Below are 23886 nucleotides of genomic sequence, written 5' to 3' on the forward strand. Positions count from 1 at the left end.
TTTTTTTTTTAATACGTTTTTTTCCTTTACTCTGTTGTTTGATCTATCGGATTATAGCATAGAAGCAGACAGAGAGCCGCATATTATTCGTTCTATGATAGATCATACCTATCGCGCAACAAGATTTCGTTTGTACTGCGCATGCTTCGTCTGCGCAAGCGCAAAATGGCGCCGCGTAGTATACCCAGCGGTCTTATATTCTGTATACTCTTCGATCTTCGACGTTATCAGTTGTTTGAAGCAAGCTGCTTCTTTTATTATATATTTTTGTTCGCCGTGTATATGACCATGAAGATAGAAGTAAAACTAGAGGGCCTCCCTGAGCTGCGCGAAACAGGTATGTTTTCTCGTTGAACGAATAATAATGTTTCGATGGTGGTTTCTAAGGTCGCGCGCAATTCAACAGAGCATGGCCGCCATATTGACTATATTCTCCCAACCCAGCACCAAGGATGTTTGTGCGTGCCTGGCACGACTGCTGTTACATCGCGGTCGTTGCCGTCGTCATCGCTGTCGTTGTCATTCTCGTTGTCGTTGTTATTCCTGTTGTCATCGTCGACTTTGTTACTCTCGTTGAATTGTAATTGTCATTGACGGATTCGAGCGTCGTGTAATCCGCGACACAGTGTTAACATTTTTGATAGAATTGACACTTGCTGTCCGTAAGATATGTCAAATCAAATATGTCTAAAATGGAACAGTTTTTTAAACAACATCGCCACGAGCTTCGAAAGCCTTTGGGAAGAAGAAGGTCTGGTGGATGTGACATTGGCAAGCGATGGACAGTGTCTTACGGCGCATAAAGTGATTCTCTCGGCTAGCAGTCCTTTTTTCAAGAAAGTTTTCCAGGTTGACTTTCTACGTTATTTTCTTTTTTTAATTTCTTCGACCTTTTGACAATTGTCTCGCTGTCAATCAAAAGTCATTGTCAATCTATATTTAATTGATAAGACTTGATAGAGAGTTGTATAAAACAAATGTGTTGTACACTAGTTGAGGTTAACCTATTAACCAATGAGTTAACCTGCTAACCCATTATTCTAATCTCTATTGTTACAGACAAATCCCTGCCAACATCCTGTTATAATACTTCAAGATGTGCACTTCAGCGAATTGGAAGCGTTACTTATATTTATATATAAAGGGGAGGTAAATATAGAGCAGAAAAATTTACCAGCCCTGTTAAAAGCTGCAGAGACCTTGCAAATTCGTGGGCTTTCCGGGGGAGATATATTTGCTAAAGAATCGTATAAAAGATTAGCAGAACTAGAACAGGCAGTGGAAGAGAGTGTGGTAACAGCTAAGGAAGAAACTTCAAGAAAGAAACAGAAACTTAATAAACATCAAAATTCTATATTAGAATCAGCATTGACACCTAGAATATCACAGTTAGAAGGAACAGATGAGTCCACAACCAGTGATCAAGGTAAAAAAGAAGGGGATTATCCTCTTCCAAAGAACATGCTTCAAAATCCAATTTATCAGCGTTTGGAAATGAAAGTTAGTAACACTTGAGGATCTTTACATTATAGTAAATTGAATAGTAAACTAACAATTTAATTGATTATGTTTCAGATAGAACCAATAGAAACGGCAGTGGACAATTCTCAGAAACAGCCAGCAACAGATAAAGATCCAGCTGAAAGATTGGACACTGGTCAAAGCGATGGAAATCAAGGTTAGTGACAATTTCAAAATGAAGTTAGATTGGTATTTTATTTGCGTGTATTTTATGTGCTCTTCAACATTGCAAAATGTTATTGTTCATATGTGTTTTATGCAAGCATTACATCATAATGCTTATCCAATACCATTAAATGGTACTTGGTATTTCTATTTATGTTTAAATTGTTGTCAAAAGCAAACGAATGTGTATACAGATACAGTGCTCATTGAATTGTGCAAGAATTTCAACGGGTCAAGCTTATATCGTTAGGAAGCAGCAAATTTTTTCGATTTTTTTGCTCGACGTTATCCTCGACTGCTTTGTTACTGTAATTCAGTTAGCTTTGATCGTTGTTTCTTCGTTTATCGATATTGGTCTGGCAAGTATTTCTTTCATTTCTTTTGGTTTCGCTTGATGTTCTCAACGAATGGTTAGACGAGAGAGCTACATAGTTTGATATCTAGAGCCACTTGGCGCTGTACTTGTTCAATTGAATACACGCGATCCTGACTTCTAGTTAATCAAGATTATTGTAGACTTTTTTTTCTGTCGCGTTCAAATGCAAAACATATGCGTGCATGTGTGACATAGGAAAGAAATTCATTTGATACGCGATAGAGATCGATGGAATAAAAAAAAAAGATAATTAAATCTGATCGAGTTTTGCTTGATTGTTCGGTACGTTGCGAGTGTTGCGCGTCCAGGGGGATTCGTGTCTAAAGCAGGCTGTGCTCTGATGTGTGTGGCAGGGTCTGGGAACAGCCCTGCTGAAGACATTTCCGGTTTATCTGGGTTATCCGGCCTAACTGGATTCTCGGACGTGAAGCCGCTGCTGTACGCGTATCAGCAGCTACCTTACGCCGATCTTCTGCCAAGTCCGGAGATTATCTCAACCTGGGCATCCTCCCGACCGATGGATCATTTGGCCTGTGACCTTATGAAGATTCTCTTCACCCCGGAGGAGAGGATTCTTTGTAACGTGAACGGCAAGATGGGGAAACAGCAGTTCGATAGTAACAAAATACATTTGATAAGGGAAGTTCTGTTGCACTTTAGCGGTATTGCACCGAACAGCGTCGAATGGGAGGAGACGTGGAAAAATTGCGTGACTAAGATCGATACAAGCAATAGGGGTTTGAAAAGGTATCTGTTCCAAAGGCGGTCGGTTTACACTCAATGACTAGGGCGTTTCAGGTCAGGGGTCAAACGGAAACGTTTCCACTGGCTGGAATGAAGTCTTTCTTTCGCGACGATTCCTCGTTTCGATCTATCATAGATCGTGTTAGGATCGTGATGGAAATCGTTCTCGATGTTTCTCCGTATCCTTTCTTCTCTTGCTGAGCCGAACTGTTGAACGACGATCGCGAATTTTTTTCGTAGAGGAAATAGTATGACACAGATTATAAGAAAGATCGGACACTATTGGGGAATTCGCGCATAATATAATAGGACTTGAACTTAATGGACTTGACGCTTTTTCGAAGAATCGATAGATAGAACAGAGAGTTTCGATGTAAAGATCAGAATGTCTTTAAAGAAAGAGAGAGTAGGGAGACGGAGAGCGTTCCAGGCGTGGTCCAATTATCTATACGCTTCACGTTTTGCTTTCACGAGGCAAATGATCGTGCAACTTTAAATCCTTTCGTTTTTTCAAACGAGTCTAACATTGGTTTTTTCATTTTGGTATCGAAAGGTAAATCATTTTTTTCTTTTCTCTTGTACCTTGGGTCTCGTACTTTGAGCAACGTAACATTCCTTTCTATCGTTTCTTCACGATGTTCACGCGAATATGCACTTTCGTCGTAGACGATCCACAGTAACACGTGTATACTAATATTAAAACGCGATGTGTCGTAGAGGCACACGCGGGGTCTTTCTTACACTCGACGGCACGATAAGTATATACAGTTGCGTGCATAGATTCCTTCACCTGCCAGAGAGAAACTATCTATGTCTGTGACTGTACGGTCACCTGATCAACGTACGCGAGTAGCTAGATACATAGTTGTACGTGTAGATGCGTACGTGCAGACACCTGCAACGCACGCGATTAGACGTAGGGAAACGCGTGTTGCACGAAAAGACAACGCGTCCATCTGATCAGACATGTGCTTGCACATGATCACGACTTAACGCACAGGGTGTTAAGAAAGTAATAGTCATAGTTTACAGAGGTGAACTTTACCCCGGACCTTCGCCAGAGTTTCAAGAAATCTACACATAGGATCACCTAGAGTTACGAGACAAAGTTTATATGTATAGTTAGGTTTCTTTGCAGATATCTGTCTCTGCAAGTGATGGTTATTAATTACTTAACACCTTGTATATGTAAATGAGAAAAGGTAGCTGTTACGTTGAGAGTAGTAGCATAAGTTTAGGGATCCGTGGAACATAGGGGCACTTTAAATCGAACCCGAGATCCTTGAGTTCGTAGCTGGCTACGTTGTCCATTAATGTCTATGCCTAATTCCACGATTCCTCTTATCGGGTATCGGGGGTCCTAATCCCATGTAAGTTATGCTTGTAGAATATATTTAACGCGTGAACGCATCACGCGAAAGACACATTTGAAAAGTTTCTTTTCAACTGAACGAACAGATTTGTTTTACCTTGTTTGTTTGCCACCTCTTTCGTCGATTGATCTCGCGGAGAGCATGATACGCTTCGAATTGACTGTTCATTTGAATCAGATACGATTGTAGACGAAACACACACGCGACTGGTTGCAAATAAACCTATTTTACATTTTTAATCGTCTCGTCATTTCCCGGCGCTCTGTTCTCCCGTGTACGCCTTTGACTTACTTTTGTATCCCACTGGAAAATCGAACGAATAAACTTTGAGTATCCTGCCAATTCGTCGCATCCTTCATCCAAAGAAGACTCCTCGTCTATTTTTGCTCGAAAAGAAGACCCCTCATCCTGAAGATAGAAGATCCTGAATCTGCCATTCCTCGTCTGAACTCCTTCCACTTCCACGTCGAGTTTGATCGAACGAAGAAAATTTGAAGTCGCAGACTGGAATTACTTGCAGGATCTTCAAAGCCGAGCGCAACCGCGATCGCCGATGCTCGAGAGACATCGACGCCTTCGCCAGAGCCACGAGGATCGAGACCTCCGATAATCCTCGAACGAACTCCACCTTGGAACACCTCTCGAACCACAGAGGCACTTTATTCATCGAATCGTTCTTATTCGGAGCCAACGATGGATCAACAGGAATCTACAAACGTTTTGATGGAACAGGACTCCAGATTTCTCCGTTCCGTGTTTCCAACTTGTCCCGGAACTGCTGGCAGTTCAGACTTGCCGGAAGAGACAGTACAAGGTACTGCCGCGTATCCACCGTTTCCCTGTCCCTTCTGCGATAGGACGTACACGAGCTGGGGCTTCCGACGAAGACACATCAAAGCCGTCCACACGATTTCACCGTCGCTTAATTGCAAATGGTGTCTCCAGGTACGTACGTAAGATTAAGAATCTATAGGAAGCAGGATAAGGATATTGTTTAATAAGTTAATAATTTTTTTTCTAGGTTCTCCCTACGCATGCGGATTGGAGGCGCCATGTAATATTGGCACACAATCTTTCAGCTAAGGATGCTGATAATGGCCTGTTAATTTTAGGGGAAGCACACATGGTGCTCCAAAATGTGCGTCCCACACGGTTGCACGCCTTAGTTAATATAATTAAACAGAATTCTCAACAGAACAATAATCAGGATAATAATCCTCAGGCTGATAAAGATTGAGATTAATATTGGGTTGTGCAGTGGAGGACACTGTACAGGTTGTTTATTTGTTAATTAAATTTTCTATTAATCGGAACGCATCGAATTGCGTTTGTATTCGAACAAATTTATATTTTTATACGTTATTATAAAGGAGCATGCTGTCCTCGTTTTTTTGAAGAGTACAGAATGCTATTGCGAGTATTATAATTACCATAATTCCTCTGTGATTCGTAACGAACAAGAATATGGTTTATTGTTATCATTTTTTAAAATGTATATTCATATTGTATTGTATATACCGCTTTCATAGTCATTATCGACGGCCAGTATCGCGTTGCAGGGTGGAAAATATTTTTATCGTTGTACCGACTAAAATTTTATAAGACTAGTAATAAAAATGTTTATTATTATTGGTTGAGAATGTTGCGTTGCATATGGTACGAGAAATTGTAGGAACGGTTGGAAGGAAAGATGATTAGCCTCAGAGATGAAACTAGGGTGCTTTTTAACTCTTTATTCTTTAAAATTCTTGACAATCGTGCATCAGTCGGTTGAAACTTTTATAAATATTTAACTTCGTAAAAGTGAGAGGAGTTTCGTGCTTTGCAAATAAGTAGAACCGATCGTGCTGGGTGCACCTTTTCGATAATAATTCGATTTCATCGATGAATGTGAATTGCGTGCTATAAAAGGGGTACGGAAGCATCGTTTCGAATTCGAAATAGAAACTTGATCACTTTTAAGAGCACGACAGAATCGCGTATCGTCGTACTAATTATCAGGATGGTAACAGGAATCGTTTTCTCGTTTTGTCACAATTTTTTCGTAATCGTGCGAATGAAAATTTGACTGAATCTTAATCGAATGCTTATGTGACCGATATAAAAAGAGGACGATGAAATGCTGCGCGTCGGTAAGGAGCATTGCTAACTGTTCGAGAACATAGGGACGTCTTTGGAAATCTGATTCATCCGTGAAAAATTATTGTACATTGGACAAGAATTGCGGACATGACGGTCGCTCGAGGCGCAGATAGAAATTACAAAAGAAGCGTTGTATCGACGAGTCGTTCGTGTTCGTTTAGAAAAAGGAAAACCCAAAGAGAAAAGCACTAAAAAAATATACAATGTATGTACATATTTGTGGATAAAAAGAATCTCTCCGAGTCAGCAACGTTGGTGGATTTTGGGTATCAATCATTCAATTCGATCATACGAGTCGTGCATTTGTTTCCATCGGGACATCTACAGCAGGTATCTTTACAAGCTTCTCTTTCTCTTCTCCTCCTCCTCCTTTCTGTTTTATTCTTATGCGACATTCGCAATTCCAACTGGGTCCAGTTTTTCTGTCGTGGTTCGACACGTAAGAAGAGTTCTTTGGTTGTTTTGCCGAGTACCATCGTTCTAACAAATAAGTTTCCCTATTTTTCGGTACCGAAAACTTTCAAAAATTATTCGTATTGTATATTTCATTACCGGATTCTTAGTTGGTAATCGAAAGGAACGGGACACAGTTTCAACACGAATTGTGTTCGGAAGGAAACGTTCGTTGTTTACAATTCGGCGACGTAACCCTCGACAACGATTCCCGGAGCAATCTCCGCGGTGACACTCTCCGCAGTTGCTCTGCTTCGTTCACCCGTGTGGGCTCGATCTTCACCCCAAGCTCCTTCTTTCCCGTATTTCTCAGACATTCTTACCATCTCGTTTGGACTCCACTCGGCGGAGTCTCGGCGACTTCCTCCGCTTCTGTACACAACGTTCGACTCGTTTTCGCGGGTTCCACGGTATCCGGAACCTGGCAGTGGTGACGGGGAATAGCTATCGTAGACGGGGGTACGTTTCATCGACGCTCGATGGTGACTGGTTTTCCTCAGCATCGCCTGCAACAGAGCAACATCGACGTATCGTTTCAGGGGTGGTAGGTTGTTCAGATCTAACTCGATACCATATTTTTCGGGGATTGAACTTATTCATTTTCTCATACTGTAAGTGTAATAAAAATCAGTGCCTGATATTCTTAATAATCTGTATTATTCTGTGTCTGACTATACGTTGATATTTCTACTGTGGCAGACAGAGCATAAGTTGGCTGGGACAGTGAAAGTGAACGTACTCGGCGAGACACATTCTAATAACAATTATTCCGTATATCATCGTTCAATTTTTCAAAGTTTACAATTTGTTACTTGACGTTATTGCAACAAATTCCACGCACCTGAAAATTGAACGGTGGCTCGTCGTCGTCGTTACCGACATTGTTGTTCCTACGACCTATCATTTGCAATTCCTGTATCGGATTGACACTGAAAGGGGTAAAAGAGAAGGATTAGGGTAGTTTGTCGAACAATCGAGCGAGATACACTCGTAGGTAGTGTAATCGAACCGATTAACATTGCCGGCGTTTCTGTTAATTCTGTCCTCGAACTCCCATTCGTTGCTACCGGTGTCTACGTTGCTTTTACTTCGAGCGTCCGAACTGTAATTGTCGGTGCTACGCGTCGGGGGTGGTTGCGACTGATTGAACGGAATAGGCGGTGGCGGTGCGTGTTTTCTAGAGCGTATCGACCCAGTGCTATCGTAATTATTCTGAAAATACACACGGTCAGAGTATCGATTCCGAGGAGACGGAGAGAAGTTAAATAAACAGAGAGACGGGACGGACGAGTTAGGACAAATGTGGCCGATCGATGTCGTCGAACTTACTGAGCGAGGATTGTGAGCGTTAGCAGATGGTACGGGACTACGGTTGCTCGGAACTTGTTGATACCCGGCGTTACCCATTCTGCTTCGGGCTGATTCTTCCGGTGGACATCGGACCGAGATATTCGGGTCTCTGGAAAACGGAGTGTTGATCAGACTCTGTCCCTCGGCGCCTGAATTCGCCACTCGATGTGGCGAGTTCGTTGTTTGAACCTCGACGTCTGAAAAATGCAGAGCAATCCAATGGAGAGTGAGTTCTCTCCCGAGTGAGATAGTCGCCACTCGGCACAGGCAATCGAGATTTTTCTGTCTCAGTTTCTCTCGGACCGTCCTCGGAAGACCCAAACGCGCGCTTCTCTTAACCGTAAAACGATCGTACGCGAAAGCGGATTCTCGCGACGATAAACTTTTATTAAGTGACACTATACCCGGTGGGACACCTTGTTATTACGACTGAAAGAGAAAGAGAATCTGATGAAAATGCACCGAGTCGGACGAACTATACAGAGTGACGCGTGACAATTATACAAGCTGTCTCAAAGAAGAAAAAGTATGTTGAGACAGCCTGTATATCTCTAATCAGAGGCGCACTCTGTATCCATGATCGTCGGACTCGGATCGGATAAAGAAAAGAAAAGAAAAAGAAGAGCGAGAGACTTGATAGTGTAGGGTAAACGTATGTATGGAGTAAAAGAGTTGTATGTTCCTGAATATGAATAGTGGCGTACGATCGGGTATCGGTATCGATGCAGCTTCACGGGAATGAAACAAAATGTGATAGGCACCTCTGGTACGAGTGTTCCTGTTGGCCCAAGGCACCGTTTGTCTCCGTAATGGCGCGTCCCAGGCTTCGTGCTCATCGTCAGACGCCGATGACGCGGATCTGCGAGAACGTATTTCTCAGTTGACGCCACAAGCCTCCGCAGAAATTCTTAAGCGGCTTTTAAACTCGATAGAGACGGCACACACAACGAGAAAGGAGAGCGTGACTTGTTGTGCAAATTAAGAAAATAAAATTTTAAAAAAAGAAGAAGAAAAATACAACACGTGGAAGCGCGTGACAAAAGGACAAAGCAAGAAACGTCGATTATAACGACGCGTATACACACCACGGACTACACGAGGCTCTCTCTGTCGTTCAACCATTCTTTATTTTATTTCTTTTTTTTCTTTTAATATTCTATTCTTATTGGATAGAATAAGGATACACGGACACAAGACACGGAGAACTAACTACGCACACGATACGATATTCAAATGGTGAATGACGTCTAATGATGAGGATCGAAACTAATCAACGAATCAGGACGAGTGTCGTCTAAGTTTTCTTTCCGATCGATTCAGGCCCACTAGTGGACCTCTCTTTTTTTCTTTTTTTTTTTTACATCTACGACTAACTGAATAAAGACACTCACGATGGAAATCACGTAAAATCGACTCACCCCAGACCCATCCCCATGCTCGAATCCGGGATGGGTAACTCGTTATAAAAGTTGAAGGGTAACTTGTGCACTTCGGGTGGTCTCATGTGGCCTAAGTACACGGACGCGGAAACGTTTGGCTCCACCTTGTCTAAGGATATTTGATTATTCGTCTGCGTCAGACTTCCCACTATCGCTTGATTGAACAGATGAACCTGTTTAAGAGATTGGTATTAGAACGAATGTTAGATGTGTATCAAGGTTAACCCTTTCGCTACGACGGGCGACTGTAGTCGCTTTCCATAAGATACCATTGATGTACAGGGTGTCCCAGGGTGATTCTACATGAAAAAACAAATCGAAAATAAAGAAACAACTTTTTTCATTTGAGACTTCGTTCTCGAGAAAATTAGTTTTGAATTAGATGGATGGATCTCGATAGAAGTCATATGTCACTTATAAGTAGTACTAATATCATTAGTATCAACAATTACTTATTTCTACTTATGGATTTAGAGTGGATTTAAATGAAAATAAGACATGTAATTTAGTTACTAACTTACTTTATTAATGCAAAAATTGTTGGAAATGCTGCCTATTGTGCTACTAATTGTGATACTAATGATATTAGTACTACTTATAAGTGACTTATGACTTCTATCGAGATCCATCCATCGCTAAAACACGATTAGTCAAAACTGATTTTCTCGAAAACGAAGGCTCAAATGAAAAAATTTTTCTTTATTTTTGTTTTTTCATATAGAATCCCCCCTCCTCGGTTGTACTACCGATGCTGGGACATCATGTATAATACAACGGGCGACTATAGTCGCTCGCTCTCTTACACACTCTGTATCTCTCTCTGAACTTATAATTTCGATCTTCTCGTGTTTTCTCTGATTTGTTAAGAAATCATAAATCCCTCTTTTATGGGAAGTGTTTTTTCCCCCAAAAAACTGAAGGACAACGGTCCTCGCATAATTTTAGCGGCATCGTCACGGCAGACGAGCGTTACGAGCTCGTAGTAAAAGGGTTAAAGAGTATCGTACTCACTTGTTGCGAGAATTGCACGAGGTCTTGATACCGGGCTGCACGGTAACGTAGGAGGACTTGGAATATACTCTTCGATCTCCATTTGCTGCTGTAAAACTTCATCATGTCCATCATTTGCGGATCTATCGGGCCTTTCCCTAGTTGAGGCGCCATCTCCTTCCTCACTGCATGACCCCTGTATGCTGTATTTGATGAAATTACACATTTGGTCAGATAGTAATTTCGATGAAACGTTTACGGTACAGTAAAGAGTACGATGGAACACGTTCGATGAAAATCACTTGCTACTCTATTAGGCTCGTCAAAAATCAAATTCTTCTCTTTCCATTAATTACTATCCGTTCGTCCTACCTTTCTGAATCATTACCGCTGCCTGATCTTCCGACAGTTCCACCGACGCTTCTTTCTTCTTTATAGACGCTTTCTTCACTGAAACAATACCTGTTAAATTTCTCGTAACCAATGGAAAACGTACGAGCCATTCGATGGTAAAAAGAAAAGAAAAAGTGAGAGAAACGAAACGCATAATGTAACCGGCTCGTACCCAATGTTTTGTTCTTCTTCATAAATCGGTTTACCTACCGACTTCTTTCTTTACGGTCGACGTGATTTTCGATGCCATGCTTTTACGTGCTAAAAACGCCCTCATCATACATTGAACTTTTACTATCTTTTTCACCTGCGTTTCGTACAAACGCGACAGGTACTCCTCGTTGTAATACTTCAGAAACACTTTCGTTTTCCCTATCACCCAACCTTCCATTTTCAATCGGATCAATAATAATCGGCAGTTATCTTTCGTGATTTCGACGTTCTCGTCGAAATCGAACGCTAAGAATTGATATCTAAACATAAAAAGTAATACAGAATTATTGAAAAAGAACATCGATACTTGAGATACTCATTTACAACTTTTACTACCTTCGAAGAAATTCTGGAAAGCTTATTCTGTGCGGGTAGCCACGTTGCCTGGCTTTGGCAGTGTCGAGAATAGCCAACGCTCTGATTTGTTGCCTAACTACCTCGCGATAAAAGCCACGAGGTGCCCCCTCGAGATCCGATCTGATGCACCTGATAAAATGGATACCACCACTTCCGCTACCTGTCGATAGGTTCTTAAGGATTTCAAGGCTGGTGGATTTAAAGGTAGCCGCGGACGTTCTTATTTTCCGTGTCTGCGAGTATTGCCCTCGGGATGCGGTGTTATATCTCTGTTTGTAAAATAACAATCGCGAAGTGATCATATTTTTACGCTGTAATTCGTTCCCATTTCTTTTTTTTTCTACACCGTATTCGTTCTTCCTTTAGTACGAGAAGCAAGGGGTTAACGGAGGTGTAGAAGAGAGGAGAAAAAGGCGTTTCGCCTCGGGATCGTCTGTTAGATTCGTCAGTGTGGCTGACAACAGACGATCCCTGCCTCAGATATTTTTTTTTTTAGCACTATTCGGCTAAGGGGGCCCGGGCAGTGGGACTCATACCACCCAGAAGGGATGATACACCTGTCATACTGCAATTCGGAACTCCTATATATTCGAATTGCATGCGACCGCCAGCGAGAACACTGTCACCGATCATCTCTCGCCGCCATCTAGCGGTCCCCGACCCAAACTAAAGGCGTCCGGGGAGACGAAAGCCCCTCTCCCCCTCCACTAAACGCCTACAGAGGAGAAATGAAGAACCAGGCGTTTCTTACCTTCGGTTTCGCCGTTTCCTGCATAAGCGCGCCCCACTTTCCTTTGCTCGTCTTCTTATCAGCGACCTTCGGATGCTCGACGACGATGGTCAGGTTTCCGGTTTTCGTCAACTTGTTCGTGAACATTTCCTTCATGGTCTCGATGCTCGATTGCCTGAGCGTTTCGATCATTTCCGGCGGTATGAAGTCACGATTCTTCTCGGCCATTTCGCTAGCGTCGTAAATCAATTTGCCCGTGTAATGAGCTACGGTGAACTCGTGGGAGCTCGCTGCTTTTATGTAAACGTTCTCCGCTCGTTGTTCCAGTTTATTCATTATGTACTGATAATCGAGCATATGCTTCGACGCGTCGTCGATCACGCTGAATAAACCTCTGTCCTTGCTCATCAGATGATCTATCGCGTCCTTGTTGTCGTAAAAGTGTAAACGTTGAACGGGTATATCTTCTTCCTCTTGCTCTTGCTACGAACCAACGTCGTTGTTAGAATTCATTCGGATTTTTTACAGTTTCACCCTTCGAACACTTACCATTTCCCAGGCGAACACCCTTTGATTGTAATAACACTGCATCTGTTCGTTCATGGTGTTTACTATCAGCTGTTCCAATCGATTCACCGCGAAACACTCGAATCCAAACAGGTCCATCACGTTGATCACATATTTGTCTCCACTAAAAGATCAACACTGTTATCTGTTGTATTCGTAAAGATGACGAGTGCATCGGCAAACGATGACGAGAATATTTTTAACGAACGTTTCGCATGTGAACTCACAATAAAGTACGAGTGACCGTGAATTTATGATTGATGGTGTTTACTATCCAGTCAACTAATCTCTGGTAAATCGTGTTTGCTAGCACGTCCCTCGCCTCTTTCGCTTCGTCGCAGGTGTGCTTTTTACGCACCACGGCGCCACCGCTAATTATACAGTAATTTAGCAACGCCCAGACAAACTTCTTTTCGTCTAGATTCAGCAGTTGAGCCACTGTGGAGTACGAGCAAACGTTCGATTATTGATTTCGAATTATTTATTCCGTGTACTGTTCGGAGATCGTAAGTTGCCGTCCAATCAAATTCATTGACTTGCCTCTAGTCACACGTATTATGTTTATTGGCCGAGGCCCTTACATTCACAAATTTATCGCGTGACGAACGTCGTTAAGGACAGACATTGAAACAGAATGAGATGAAGCGATAGCGAGCGACGATTCGGACGCATTGACGTAGACGTAGATTCGGGGTTTATATTATTAAAAAAACTGGAGAGTTTTTACACTTTCCATAAATTTTGCATATGGAAATATGGAAATTTTACGCCTGTGCAACGTGACCGCTGACTTCTCAAGTTGCGGATTCCTAGAGGGGATGGAGCCAACGGCACAGTCGTTAAGTTTGTTGGTGCTCGGCAATTAACGATCTCCGAACAGTACATTAGCTCGTATACCTCTGTTAGCCGCGTCGTTGTTATCCATATCAGCCTCTCCGTTGTTACCTTCGACGAATCGAATCTCTCCCAAAGTCAAAATCGCCGCCATCACCTTCCATATCGTTTCACAATACTCATCCATCTCTAAGATTTTCAGATTCTCCTTCAGCTCATCGAACTTGACCACGTTCCCGCGTGGATCGTTCCTAACTTTAAACGATCGTTTCCTTTCCGTTCCCTTCTCGCTAATTCGAAGATACCTCATCCTTCTTCCGGCCGGTAGATTGTACTGTTTCAATTTGTTCATGGCGTCGAGACCGTCGTAAAAATAGTAGAACACGTGAAAATTCGATTGGTTTCTGTTGAGAACGTATTGAAAGCGTGACTAGCGTGTCGATTCGAGAAACTTACTAAATTAACCCTTTGCACTCGACAGGTTAACTAGATCGCATTTAAGGTTTGCATTAAGCTTACGGAAATAAGGCTAATAAAATTGGCAGAGTACTTTGAAGCTATTACCTTTCACTGGTTCCTCTGGAATCTAGAATAGAAGCAACGCAGGAAACTACAGTTCGGCTATTTCCTTAAAGCAAATAAAAGGACCTTCGAGTGCAAAGAGTTAAGAGTTTCACCCGCGATCTGGAAATCTAATTTCGTACAGGTGAATTACTAGTTTCAATTGTTCGAAATCAATCGATGGTCTGAGCAACGCGAACAGACATTCGAAAGATCTACCTGTCGCGAGTAGAAACACGCCACTTTTCCAGCTGATACAACCAAAATATGCCACCGGACGCTTTCCCAGACGATCCGTAGGTGGTTTGTATTTGCAACACGCATCTGGTTGAATTAGGATTTAACGGTGTCGCAGCGTTACTGAACGCGTGAAGCACCTTTATAGCTTTCATCAGCCTAGCACCGGTATCTTGCAGGCTCTGAAGTTCAACGAAACTCCTGTTCACGTGACGAATCGTTCGAGCGATGTTCCTTCAGCTTACCTTTCCCAGATACATCAGATGCTCTATGAGATACAACATGTTCGTCGTTTTTCCTGAATTACTCTCCCCGGCTAATAGGATGTGTTGAGGCTCTTCGTTGTGCAGCACGTCCTGAAAAGCGCTATCTCCTACCGAGAATATGTGAGGCGCGTTATCCGATCGAGATTTGCACTGATACTTCGTGTGATACTGCAAGAAAATGATAAACCTTAATTGACGTTATTCAAACCCTATCAACCTGAGGTGATAGAACGTGAAATTTCTCACATCAGACCCATAAATGTCCTGTTTCTCGTTCGGATTTAAAATCAACAGGATATCACCGATGAAACTATGGTAATAACCCTGCCGCAATCGTTCGTGCAGTTCGTCCAAAATCGTGTCCTCCGTGAGTGTCTCGAGTGCCGCGAGATCTTCCATAAACATAGGCTCCAGAGGATCCGTTTGATGGGTCTGAATCATAAAACAAAAAGCAGAGAGAGAGGTCGTACGTCCGGTAATAAAGATGTTTGTTTAAAATATTACCTTGAGGAAACCCTTTCGAACTATCACTTCCGGTCTCCTTTCCTGTCTACCTTTTGTACCCACGTCCATCATCAGTATCTTGATCTCTTTCGTCATCTAGAAACAATGTTGGTCGTTTGCCTCCTTATTATTTCGATTATTTCATTTTCTATGAAATTGTCATCAGTTACCAGAAAATCGTCCTCGGGTATGTCCGCTAGAAAAGGATGCTCGGCTATTTCCGCCATGTACGGTCTGTTTTCCGGATTCTTCTCGAGACATCTGAAAATCGTCAAGTCTTTCCTGCATCTTCTTTCAAACTTCTCGCAGCTTAGAACACTTACTCGGCAATGAAGTCGTTGAAATTTTGCGACCAATTCGAGGGTCTGTACAAATTTGGCGGGGGATTGCGAACGATTTGAAAGAGCGCTCTGGTTGGATGCATATCCTGAAACGGTGGTTTCCCGTCAGCTATCTCGATCGCGGTGATACCGACCGCCCAAACGTCTGCGCGGTTTCCATAACCGGCATCCGACGTGTTCCCTTTGCTCGCAGCCACTTCCGGTGCCATCCAACACGGCGATCCGATACACGTGTAACGTTTACCCATTTCACTTTGAACCATCCGCGACAATCCAAAATCGACCAGCTTCACTTCACCCTCCCTCGTCAGCACGATATTATTGCCACGTATGTCACGGTGCATCACGTTGTTCTCGTGCAGAAAGGCCATCGCCTGGTGATAGAAAACGATCGTTGATTCAGTCGTTTCGTCTATGGGGGTGAAGAGAATGAGAAACGGAAACGGAATCGGAATCGGATAGCAGGTTCGGTTAGGTTTTACGCTTTCCTCTAGACAGCGGTGGCTCGTTTTCTTCGCGAGCATTTATTTCGCGTGTAATTTGCCGGCATTAAACGTCACCGTGGCCTGATTTACCGCACGAGCGACCGTGGACGAATCGCTACTGGGACCATGGAACACGTACCAACGGGAACAAGAAGACGAAGGGAGGAAGGGGTTGTTGCGTGCACTTTACGAGAAAGGATGGCGAGACAGAGAGAAAGGGAGGAGATTCGAGAGGGCTAAGAACCCGGGAAGAAGCTATGCCCGTTACACGTGCTTGCAATCTTGTATAGAGTTCCAAAAGCAACTGTATCAAAATTTTTACCGTACCTCTTCGCACGACTCGAATACTCGAAGGAAGTTCGAGGGGGATCCCGGGTTCGCGAGGTTCCCACGGCAAGGATAATTAGCAGAACCCATCGATTTTACGCGATCCCATCGTTTTTGCCGCGGCGAGAAATCAAGCCGCGGGACCGCTACGATGCACCAACTGTACGGAACGGAAGGGAAACGGTGCACGATTCGAAACGGAAACGCGCGTTTTATCTTCGACACCGATGCGGGTTGCAGCGGCGTTTGACGAGCAAATGACACCCGTCCACTTCGCTGTCCAGTCGCAGTTTTTCCTTAATCGTTTCCTTTCTCTTTCTTACTTTTCCGCTGTTGTTTCTGTGGAATAGGATTACCTGGATCACTTCCCTCAAGATGAAACCTATATGCTCCTCGCGCATCTTCTTGTCCTTGGATAAGAGGCCGTGAACGAGGTCCATCACAGTTCCACCGTCGCAAAGCTGAAAATTATACAACGAAAACTGATAATTATCTGTTCCTCGTGTACGCGTGTCCAAGCATCGTATTGTAATTATAGTTCGTTAAAGTAATTTTCGATTTGCATTGCTTCTTCTCCTCGTCTTACCGACTGCTTGGCATTGCCCGTGAAATTGCGGAAGTAATCTAAATCGACTACCCGGAACGGAGGTCAATGTTCCCCGTGGTTTTATATAATTACTTGGCATCTCTACATCTTCATTTTACCGTTTCTATTTCTATCTCTTAACCCTTTCGCTGCCACGGTGGTCCCATGGGATCGGGACTTTTCATTTGGGCCATGGTGATCCATTAATTGTAAGAAAAATGTGCCATTGGCAAGATCGTACCGTTATTTTAATATATTTCGCAGTTCTTTGCCATTATAAAATTTTCAATATGAAATTTCTGGCCCACTGGCGCAAGTTCAAAAATTCAAATTTCGCATTTGTAGCGAAAGGCTTAACTGGAATCCGAATGTTTTAATAATTTTATTACTCTTTCGTCCTCATCGTACATATTTTCGATTGATCCCGAATGAATCGGAAGCATTCGGTACGAGCTTCGAGCAGACCCAGCAAGCACGCGATGCACTCCGGTGGATGCATTCTTTCGAGCCAAGGTGCATCGACTGCGGCACGAAAAGTTCGTCTACTGGCGAACAGTTTGTGTATACGTGCCCGTAAAACTTGCTCGTGATACGATATGAAATACCATCGGCGATAAATCTTTGCCACATTGTCGTTGCGTGTCGTTCCTCCTTTTACAACCCGCCTCTCGGCTTCCCTTTTTCTTCTCCGCGCTACTCTTACCTGCCCGAACGTTTGCACAGCTTTTTGCTGCAATCGATTGACTCGCGAAATCGTTACTTGCAGTTATCGTACACCTGTTTCTTTGTCGGGTTTCTTTGGTATCGAAGATCGATTCGTCAAATCACTCTATTAGCACCTTTGCGTTCTTAGATGTCAACTAATTGTTCCAACACTTTGGGATTCTTTGGGTTGAATGAGAATGGTTTAGAGAGAAACAGGAGCAAGTTTGGGAGATTGAGAGCTCGCACGCATTCGCGTTAAACGAAACATCGACGCTTTTGCTCGAGATAAGTAATAATATTTCGGGCTCACCGCGGAGGTCCACCCGTAAATTAGGTCCGCGACGTGCCGGGGCTCACCTGCGTACACGAACGAGTTTAATGATTGTTTAATGGCCGCGCGTGTCGTAAATTATCCGTGTATTCGACCGTCTCAAATGCTTGAAATTGCCTCCGGGTCCTGGCATGGCTACGTACAGCAACTCTTCCCTTCCACCTTGCCTTCCTTTTCTCTTTTTTTTTTTCTCTCTTTCTCCTCCTCCCTCCGCCCCCATTCTTCACAATCCCACACTCTTGTACCCTGTCTGTTCTCGATCTCGCAGCTTTTCTTTCTTTTTCTCTTCGAAGAATTACGATGTTAAAGGAGTGGCTGTTTTACGCATAGATTTCGAAACCGACGTTCAAACGTTCCATAAAATCGTCGATAGTTATGCCGATCGTGATAATGTTTAGATAATCGTCGAAATGTTTAGAGTCGACCTGGCTTATGTTCTCAGAAGATAATAAGATAATATGAATTCGAGCTTACCTCCATCACGAACCATATTTGATCGTACTCGGTCTTCTTGCCGGATCTCCTACGATAGATTCCATAAAAGTCTGGCAGATTAGGGTGGGTTGCGAAATCCCGAAGGACTTTGTATTCCTCGATGATCAGAGACTGCGATTCAGGTGTGAGCTTTTGCACCTTCACCGCAACCTTCTTGTTTCCTATAAAATGATGCCGGTATTATGGATGTCCTTTCGGTGGGGAAAGGGTATCGTACCTGCTTGCTGATCGATGGCTTCGTAGACGTCTCCACAGACTCCAGATCCTATGCACTCCCTGAGAAGGTAACGTTTTCCAGGGTCTTGAATACTATCCAGACGCTGTAAGGTATTTCTTCCTCGATCGTCGTAATTGTCATCGTCACCTCTGCTTCTTGACCGTCTCTGATCGGATCCACCCCTCCTGCCGTATCCGTATTCGCTCATCTTCGATCCTTTCAATCGCTACCTGAACATCGTTACACGTTTCATAAGTACTTCGAAATCGTTCATTCGATATGCAACAATCTAACAAACAAATACTTCGCTAACGTGAACAAACACGCGAGTCGCTGTAAAAATCGGGTGAAAACGAGAGGAAAAATTGTTATCGTTTCGAGTAGCGGAATAATTGGGTGTTCGATAGAAAGGAGACAGATATCTGTTGCGAAAGAGAAAAGAGCGTAAAGAAAGAAAAAGAGGAAAGAAAGCAGAATGGAGAAATAAAATTTAAACGATTCTGATTGAACCGGATCGAGGAAAAATAGATGAAAAACTCTCGAGGTTCTTTGTACTTCGCGATGGAAGGCTGATAACAAAAAGTTCATTAATTTTGTTCTCGTTTCCGGAACAGAGTGGATGGAGGCAGGGACACGAAGAGGTGGTCGACGTACGCTCTTAACGCTCGCGAGGAAAACCAGGACCTCTTTCCATCCGTTCGAACGTGGAGAGTAGAGAAGGTCGAGAATGACTCTTCGGAAGAGAATGCTCTACGGATTTTTTTACGAGAGGCCAGGTTCGGCCGGTCGAGGGCTTCACGGCACATCGGTACAAAGGTGAGTGCTAATTATATTCTTTCTCGAGTGCCGCGTGAACGAGTGGTAATCGCTAATTAGTAGCTAGGCTTCCTGAAAGCTTCTACGAGGGAAGCGTAAAGCCACCGGATCGTTCCGCTGGATATCCCGTTTCACTTTCGACAGATTCAAATTTATCAACTTTCTTATGGAACTAGCGTTTATCAGAAGCCAAGTTTTATTCCTGCTTTAGAAACGAACGATCGTATAAGTACAGACGAGAGTATTTATAACGCGTAGCTTCTATCGACTCGATCGTCAGGTAACACCGCGACGTGTGAGTACGACGGAACTTGCGGGATTTCTGTGGCTTTCCGTGTCGAACTTATCGGTGAACGAGGGAAAAAAATGCACGATAGAAAATGGACAAATTTATCGCGAACTAAGATAATTGAATATATCTCGGAGAATTATTAATTATTTTATTATAAAATGAAAGAAGAAGAATCGTTGGTTATAAAAATCAGAATCGATACGGCAAGCGCCAGTGGTATATTTCGTTTTACTATCCCGCGTCCCTGCTGGGTACTTGTAGGGCTGCGGAAACGCCGCAGGGTAACACATATCCCATTTATCGGATCCCACGGATTGCGTAAGAGTATTTAATGAGTTACGCGAGACCGTGGGTAACGGGTGGCTCGCTTAGCAGCTTTACCAAAGACACCAGCCGATCGATGAGGTTCTACTTTCGTAGACCTCTGACGAGGACCTCCTCATTTTCATTTGCAGTTGATAAGCTTCCTTGCCACGAAACCGTTCGCGCCAAGTGTCCTCGTTATTGGATCTTTAACAGCGTTCGTGCGATTTTTCGGCTAAACAACCCATCTTTAACATTTATCGAAGTGATTCTCTCTTAAAGTAATCTTCCCACGAAGCAATTCTAGCACCGAAGTTGTCTTTCATGAAGCAATTTTCACCCTGAAGTAATCTTCCCGCGACGAGAGAGTGATCCTTGATGAGATCTTCGTGAAAGATGCATAAACATGAGAACGAATCGAGAAAAACGCTTCGTCTTAGAGTCATACTCGTGTAAAATTCTGGAATCCTTTCTAATCCAATCGAAAAGAGACTTTCCCTCGATTATCGATCCCGAAGAAACGGAGTGGCTCGAATCCGCGGCCTCTGGTCTGCGAGAAAAGCCGTGGTGTGTCTGAAAAGGAAAAGAGAAGGGCGAGAAATGAGAGGATTCGCGTCGTTAGCCAATTCATTTATTCCCGGTGGGTCGGCGCTCGTCCGGCATAATCCGTCGATTTGTCGGCGCGGCGTGTCTCGTGTAATGCTGTTTCTTGCCGCTTGTAATCGAACAGGGAAAGGGTGAGGGAGAAAAAGAGAAAGAGAGAGAGAAAGGGTGACGCGTCACTGACTATATGTGAACGAAGGAAGGTAAGAAACTCAAGTTGATCCACGATGTCCACACGGTGCATCTCTTCTCTTCCCTTCTTTTCTCTTCTTTCTCTTCTGCCTTCTGCCTTCTGCTTCTGTTTCTGCATCTTCTTCCTTTTCCCGCTGGCGTTGAGCCGTGCAGGTTTATCGGTACGACAGGGCGTTAAATTATTGATGCCCGACCGCGCGTCGCGAGAAGACGAACGAGAAGAAAAGAGGGAGAAGAGCAGGGTGGTAAGGACGGGTCCCGTGATTTCAGAAAAACCTTTCCGTGCCACTCGGTCCATCGGTTCTTTCTCTTCGTCTTGGTTCCACTGTTGGCTCACTCTTGTCCTCTCTGTTTTCTTCTTCATCCTTGGCCTTGCTCGTCGCGTCTCGTCCAGGGTTCGAGCTCTTTAAAAGGGAAGAAGCGGGCGACGAAACGGTCGTTGTGGGAAAGTTTCGTCCGACAGAAGAAAACGAACGGACGTGGTGAAAGAAAAATCGAGCAGTAGCTCGTTTCTCTTATCTTCGATAAGACATCGCCCAGAGGGGACGGAAGAGGTGCGCGATGAGTTAGAAAGTTTCGAAATCGGTTGTGGGAAAGTTGATGTTCGTGGTTGGAGAACGGTCCCCGGGCCGGAATGTTAGCACCGCGAATCCCTGGGAAGAATCAACGGCGGTGGACGAGGAAGAAGAGGAAGAAAAAGAGTCGCAGTGGCCGAAAACGATCGGCAGCCGACCGGTTCGGACCGGTTGAAAAGGGTTCGACACTCGTTTCGCCGGAAAGTACGGTAAACTGGTGACAAGTGGTCTCGTTGGTGCCTCGAAACGCGCCTGTACGCCGGAAAAACTAGCAGGCGCACCATGTCCTTTCGATTCGGCCCTCGATGAAAAAGTTGCAAACTTGCGTTGCATCGATTAGCGGCCACGATATCGAACGTCCCTCTATCGATCGGCGTCGCGTCGCGGTCGGGTTGTAGAGACCGCGAGAGCTTTCCTCCTCTCTATTCGTCTTCTTGCACCACGGATATCTTTCTTTCAGCCGGTCTTTTTCCGAACGTTGCTGCTACCTTTTACAGATCGAAGATCGATCCTTTCGGCAGATAACAACGCGTTCTCTCCTCTGTTTGGCATTCCAAGGCGGAGGTGTCGCTGTTCTCGCGATCGATACGAAAAATCGCTCGTTCCACGCCGCTCGTACGTTATTTCCGTCAGCGGGTTAATCGATACCGAGAATCTCGCGGCTGTTCTTCTTCTTCGAAGCTCATGCAACATTTAACTTTCCGCTATATTCTTCTCCTGGACTGGCGCGGCTCTCGTCTCGCGACTGAACCGAGGCACTCGCGAGATCTTCTCCACTCCACCTTTGCTTTATTTCTTTCCCTCTTGTCTTACTACGATGTATACCGTTCTTTTTTTTCCTCTCCCCGTCTACCATCTCGTTGGAAATACCGATACGTCGGTAGAAACTACCGCGTGCTCGTCTCTTCGATCGTTCTTGCTCGATCGAGACACCTGCCTTGGATTTACCTCTGGTATCTCTAGACGAATCCTCCTGCCTTCTCTTCCTCTCTCTCCGTCGACGGATTTCTCTCTTTTTCCTTGCCCCCTGGCAAAACATACTGAAACACATGTTCCGGCACCTCCGTGACACGCACCGTGGAACGTAAAGCACCCCGCGGTATACACATCCTTTTTCTACTTCTTCCTCACAATTTTCCTCCATGTTTTTTCTTATCCCCTTCGTTCCTCCTTCTGTTTGCTCTTTTGTTTCATGGTTGTTAAGCGATACGAATGAATTTTTCTCACCTCCTTCACTGTGCACCATTGCGACTTACACGTATGGTAACAATTAAGTTATAGAGTAAAATAAAATAAACATTTTATCCGAATTGTATCGTTCGGTAGTTTGTTACGCGTCTTGTTCGTTTAGATAGATTTTTCACAAGGGGTTCCCGTCGATTCGCGTCATCGGTTTTCCAAGAGTCGACGGCGCCATAGAGAGAGAGATATATGTATAGGAGGTTCTGGCTTGTGTAACGTACGAAACGGAAGGGGTTTCACGAAAGGTGTGCAAAACACTTACTCGTAAGGGACAAGTAAGAGGAAGGGGTGGTTGGTGGTGGTGCTCTTAGCGTGGTTCGCGATGAAACTCACCTCTAATTAAAACGTCTGGCAGGTTGTGCAGGCCCTGCGGCGTCCACCCTCGCAATGTAAGAGCCGAGTTCTACGACGCTCGTGTAGGGCGGTAGTCACGATTGCGTCGAGGGGGTGCTACTGGGGAGGGGTGCTTGGCTTCCATGATCCAATAACGCCGACTTAATTAACTAACTGCTAACTCGCAAGCCTGTTAGCTCATTGATTTCGTTTCTCAGATCGTCGTTCAGCCTCTCTTTCTTTCTCTCTTTGTTCCCTTATCTTTTCTTCTTCTTCTCTTTCCTAATTGTATATTGGTACCGTTATTAGTGACGAAGTATTCTTCTCGAAGAAGAAAACATCAATAGACAAAGGGGAAAACATAGCAAGTTCCGATTTTCATTCTGATTCTCAACCATCCTCGCCGACTGTCATGTAAAGGGTTAATTAAGTTGAAATAAATCACCGTGATTCGTGTTAAACGCCATTGTTCCGCATTGGAGGAACTGGCGAACGTGTTGTGAATCGGGAATCGTCAAGGGTACGGGAATAATTGTCGTTCAGGTACAGGTATCTAGCGGTAAAAAGTGTCGCGTCGCGGTCCCGCTTCTAATCTCGTTGACCGGATCGATGCGCCTTGAAAAAGATCTCCCGAGGGTCGCGTGATAAATTAATGCGCTTTATCGCGGCTTCTTCAGGGTCATCCTGAAAGGGAACCGCGGTTAATGCGAATACGACGCGAAACGTTTCTTATTCTTCTTTGCGCGACAGTCCACACTTGAAATTAAAGGAAAATGGCATTATATTTACACGCGTCTGCGAGAGGAACGTAATGGTAATGTTTTGGAT

The 23886-nt window shown here is 44.0% G+C and overlaps 3 protein-coding genes across 15 annotated transcripts in view; 2 read left to right on the forward strand and 1 right to left on the reverse strand.

Moving 5' to 3' along the window:
- The first annotated feature begins 377 nt into the window (after positions 1–377).
- On the forward strand, positions 378–5808 carry LOC114871796 (protein bric-a-brac 2-like). 2 transcript variants are annotated; one of them, XM_029178208.2, is made up of 5 exons: positions 386–849; positions 1060–1500; positions 1576–1678; positions 4700–5124; positions 5201–5808. In XM_029178208.2, exons 1-5 carry the CDS (start codon positions 670–672, stop codon positions 5414–5416), a joined length of 1365 nt encoding a protein of 454 aa, XP_029034041.1. In that variant the 5' UTR covers positions 386–669; the 3' UTR covers positions 5417–5808. The 2 variants fall into 2 exon arrangements, with proteins under 2 accessions (XP_046144352.1, XP_029034041.1); XM_046288396.1 differs by lacking the exons at positions 4700–5124; positions 5201–5808 and adding an exon at positions 2416–4418 and having other exon boundaries at positions 378–849.
- Positions 5809–5897: 89 nt separating this feature from the next.
- LOC114871790 (neither inactivation nor afterpotential protein C) lies at positions 5898–23135 on the reverse strand. 8 transcript variants are annotated; one of them, XM_029178178.2, is made up of 24 exons: positions 23059–23135; positions 18703–18932; positions 18465–18646; positions 16725–16829; positions 15539–15930; positions 15386–15476; positions 15216–15311; positions 14958–15143; positions 14691–14879; positions 14428–14627; positions 13711–14051; positions 13041–13251; positions 12796–12937; positions 12268–12729; positions 11496–11785; positions 11157–11419; positions 10926–11003; positions 10575–10756; positions 9543–9736; positions 8886–8983; positions 8104–8321; positions 7784–7986; positions 7616–7703; positions 5898–7280 (listed from the first exon to the last, which is right to left on the reverse strand). In XM_029178178.2, the coding sequence occupies exons 2-24, from the start codon at positions 18908–18910 to the stop codon at positions 6951–6953; spliced, it is 4749 nt and encodes a 1582-aa protein (XP_029034011.2). In that variant the 5' UTR covers positions 18911–18932; positions 23059–23135; the 3' UTR covers positions 5898–6950. The 8 variants fall into 8 exon arrangements, 5 of the variants coding, with proteins under 5 accessions (XP_029034011.2, XP_029034013.2, XP_046144351.1 ...); XM_029178180.2 differs by lacking the exon at positions 8886–8983 and having other exon boundaries at positions 8104–8233; XR_003788642.2 differs by lacking the exon at positions 5898–7280 and having other exon boundaries at positions 8104–8233.
- LOC114871802 (protein Wnt-6-like) overlaps positions 19330–23886 on the forward strand; it is a 49932-nt gene continuing 45375 nt past the window's right edge. For 3 of the 5 annotated variants that reach the window (XM_029178226.2, XM_029178227.2, XM_046288398.1), the window contains exon 1: positions 19438–19518. Coding sequence is in view for 2 of the 5 variants with exons in the window: in XM_029178222.2 (XP_029034055.1) it covers positions 19430–19518 (89 nt within the window). In the remaining 3 variants the exon portion in view is untranslated. Of the gene's footprint in view, positions 19519–23886 lie in introns of all 5 variants that reach the window. The other 2 variants (XM_029178222.2, XM_029178225.2) reach the window with 1 other exon arrangement.

The sequence above is a fragment of the Osmia bicornis genome, chromosome 13 (genome assembly GCF_907164935.1).
Source record: "Osmia bicornis bicornis chromosome 13, iOsmBic2.1, whole genome shotgun sequence".
NCBI classification, from domain to species: Eukaryota; Metazoa; Arthropoda; class Insecta; order Hymenoptera; family Megachilidae; genus Osmia; species Osmia bicornis.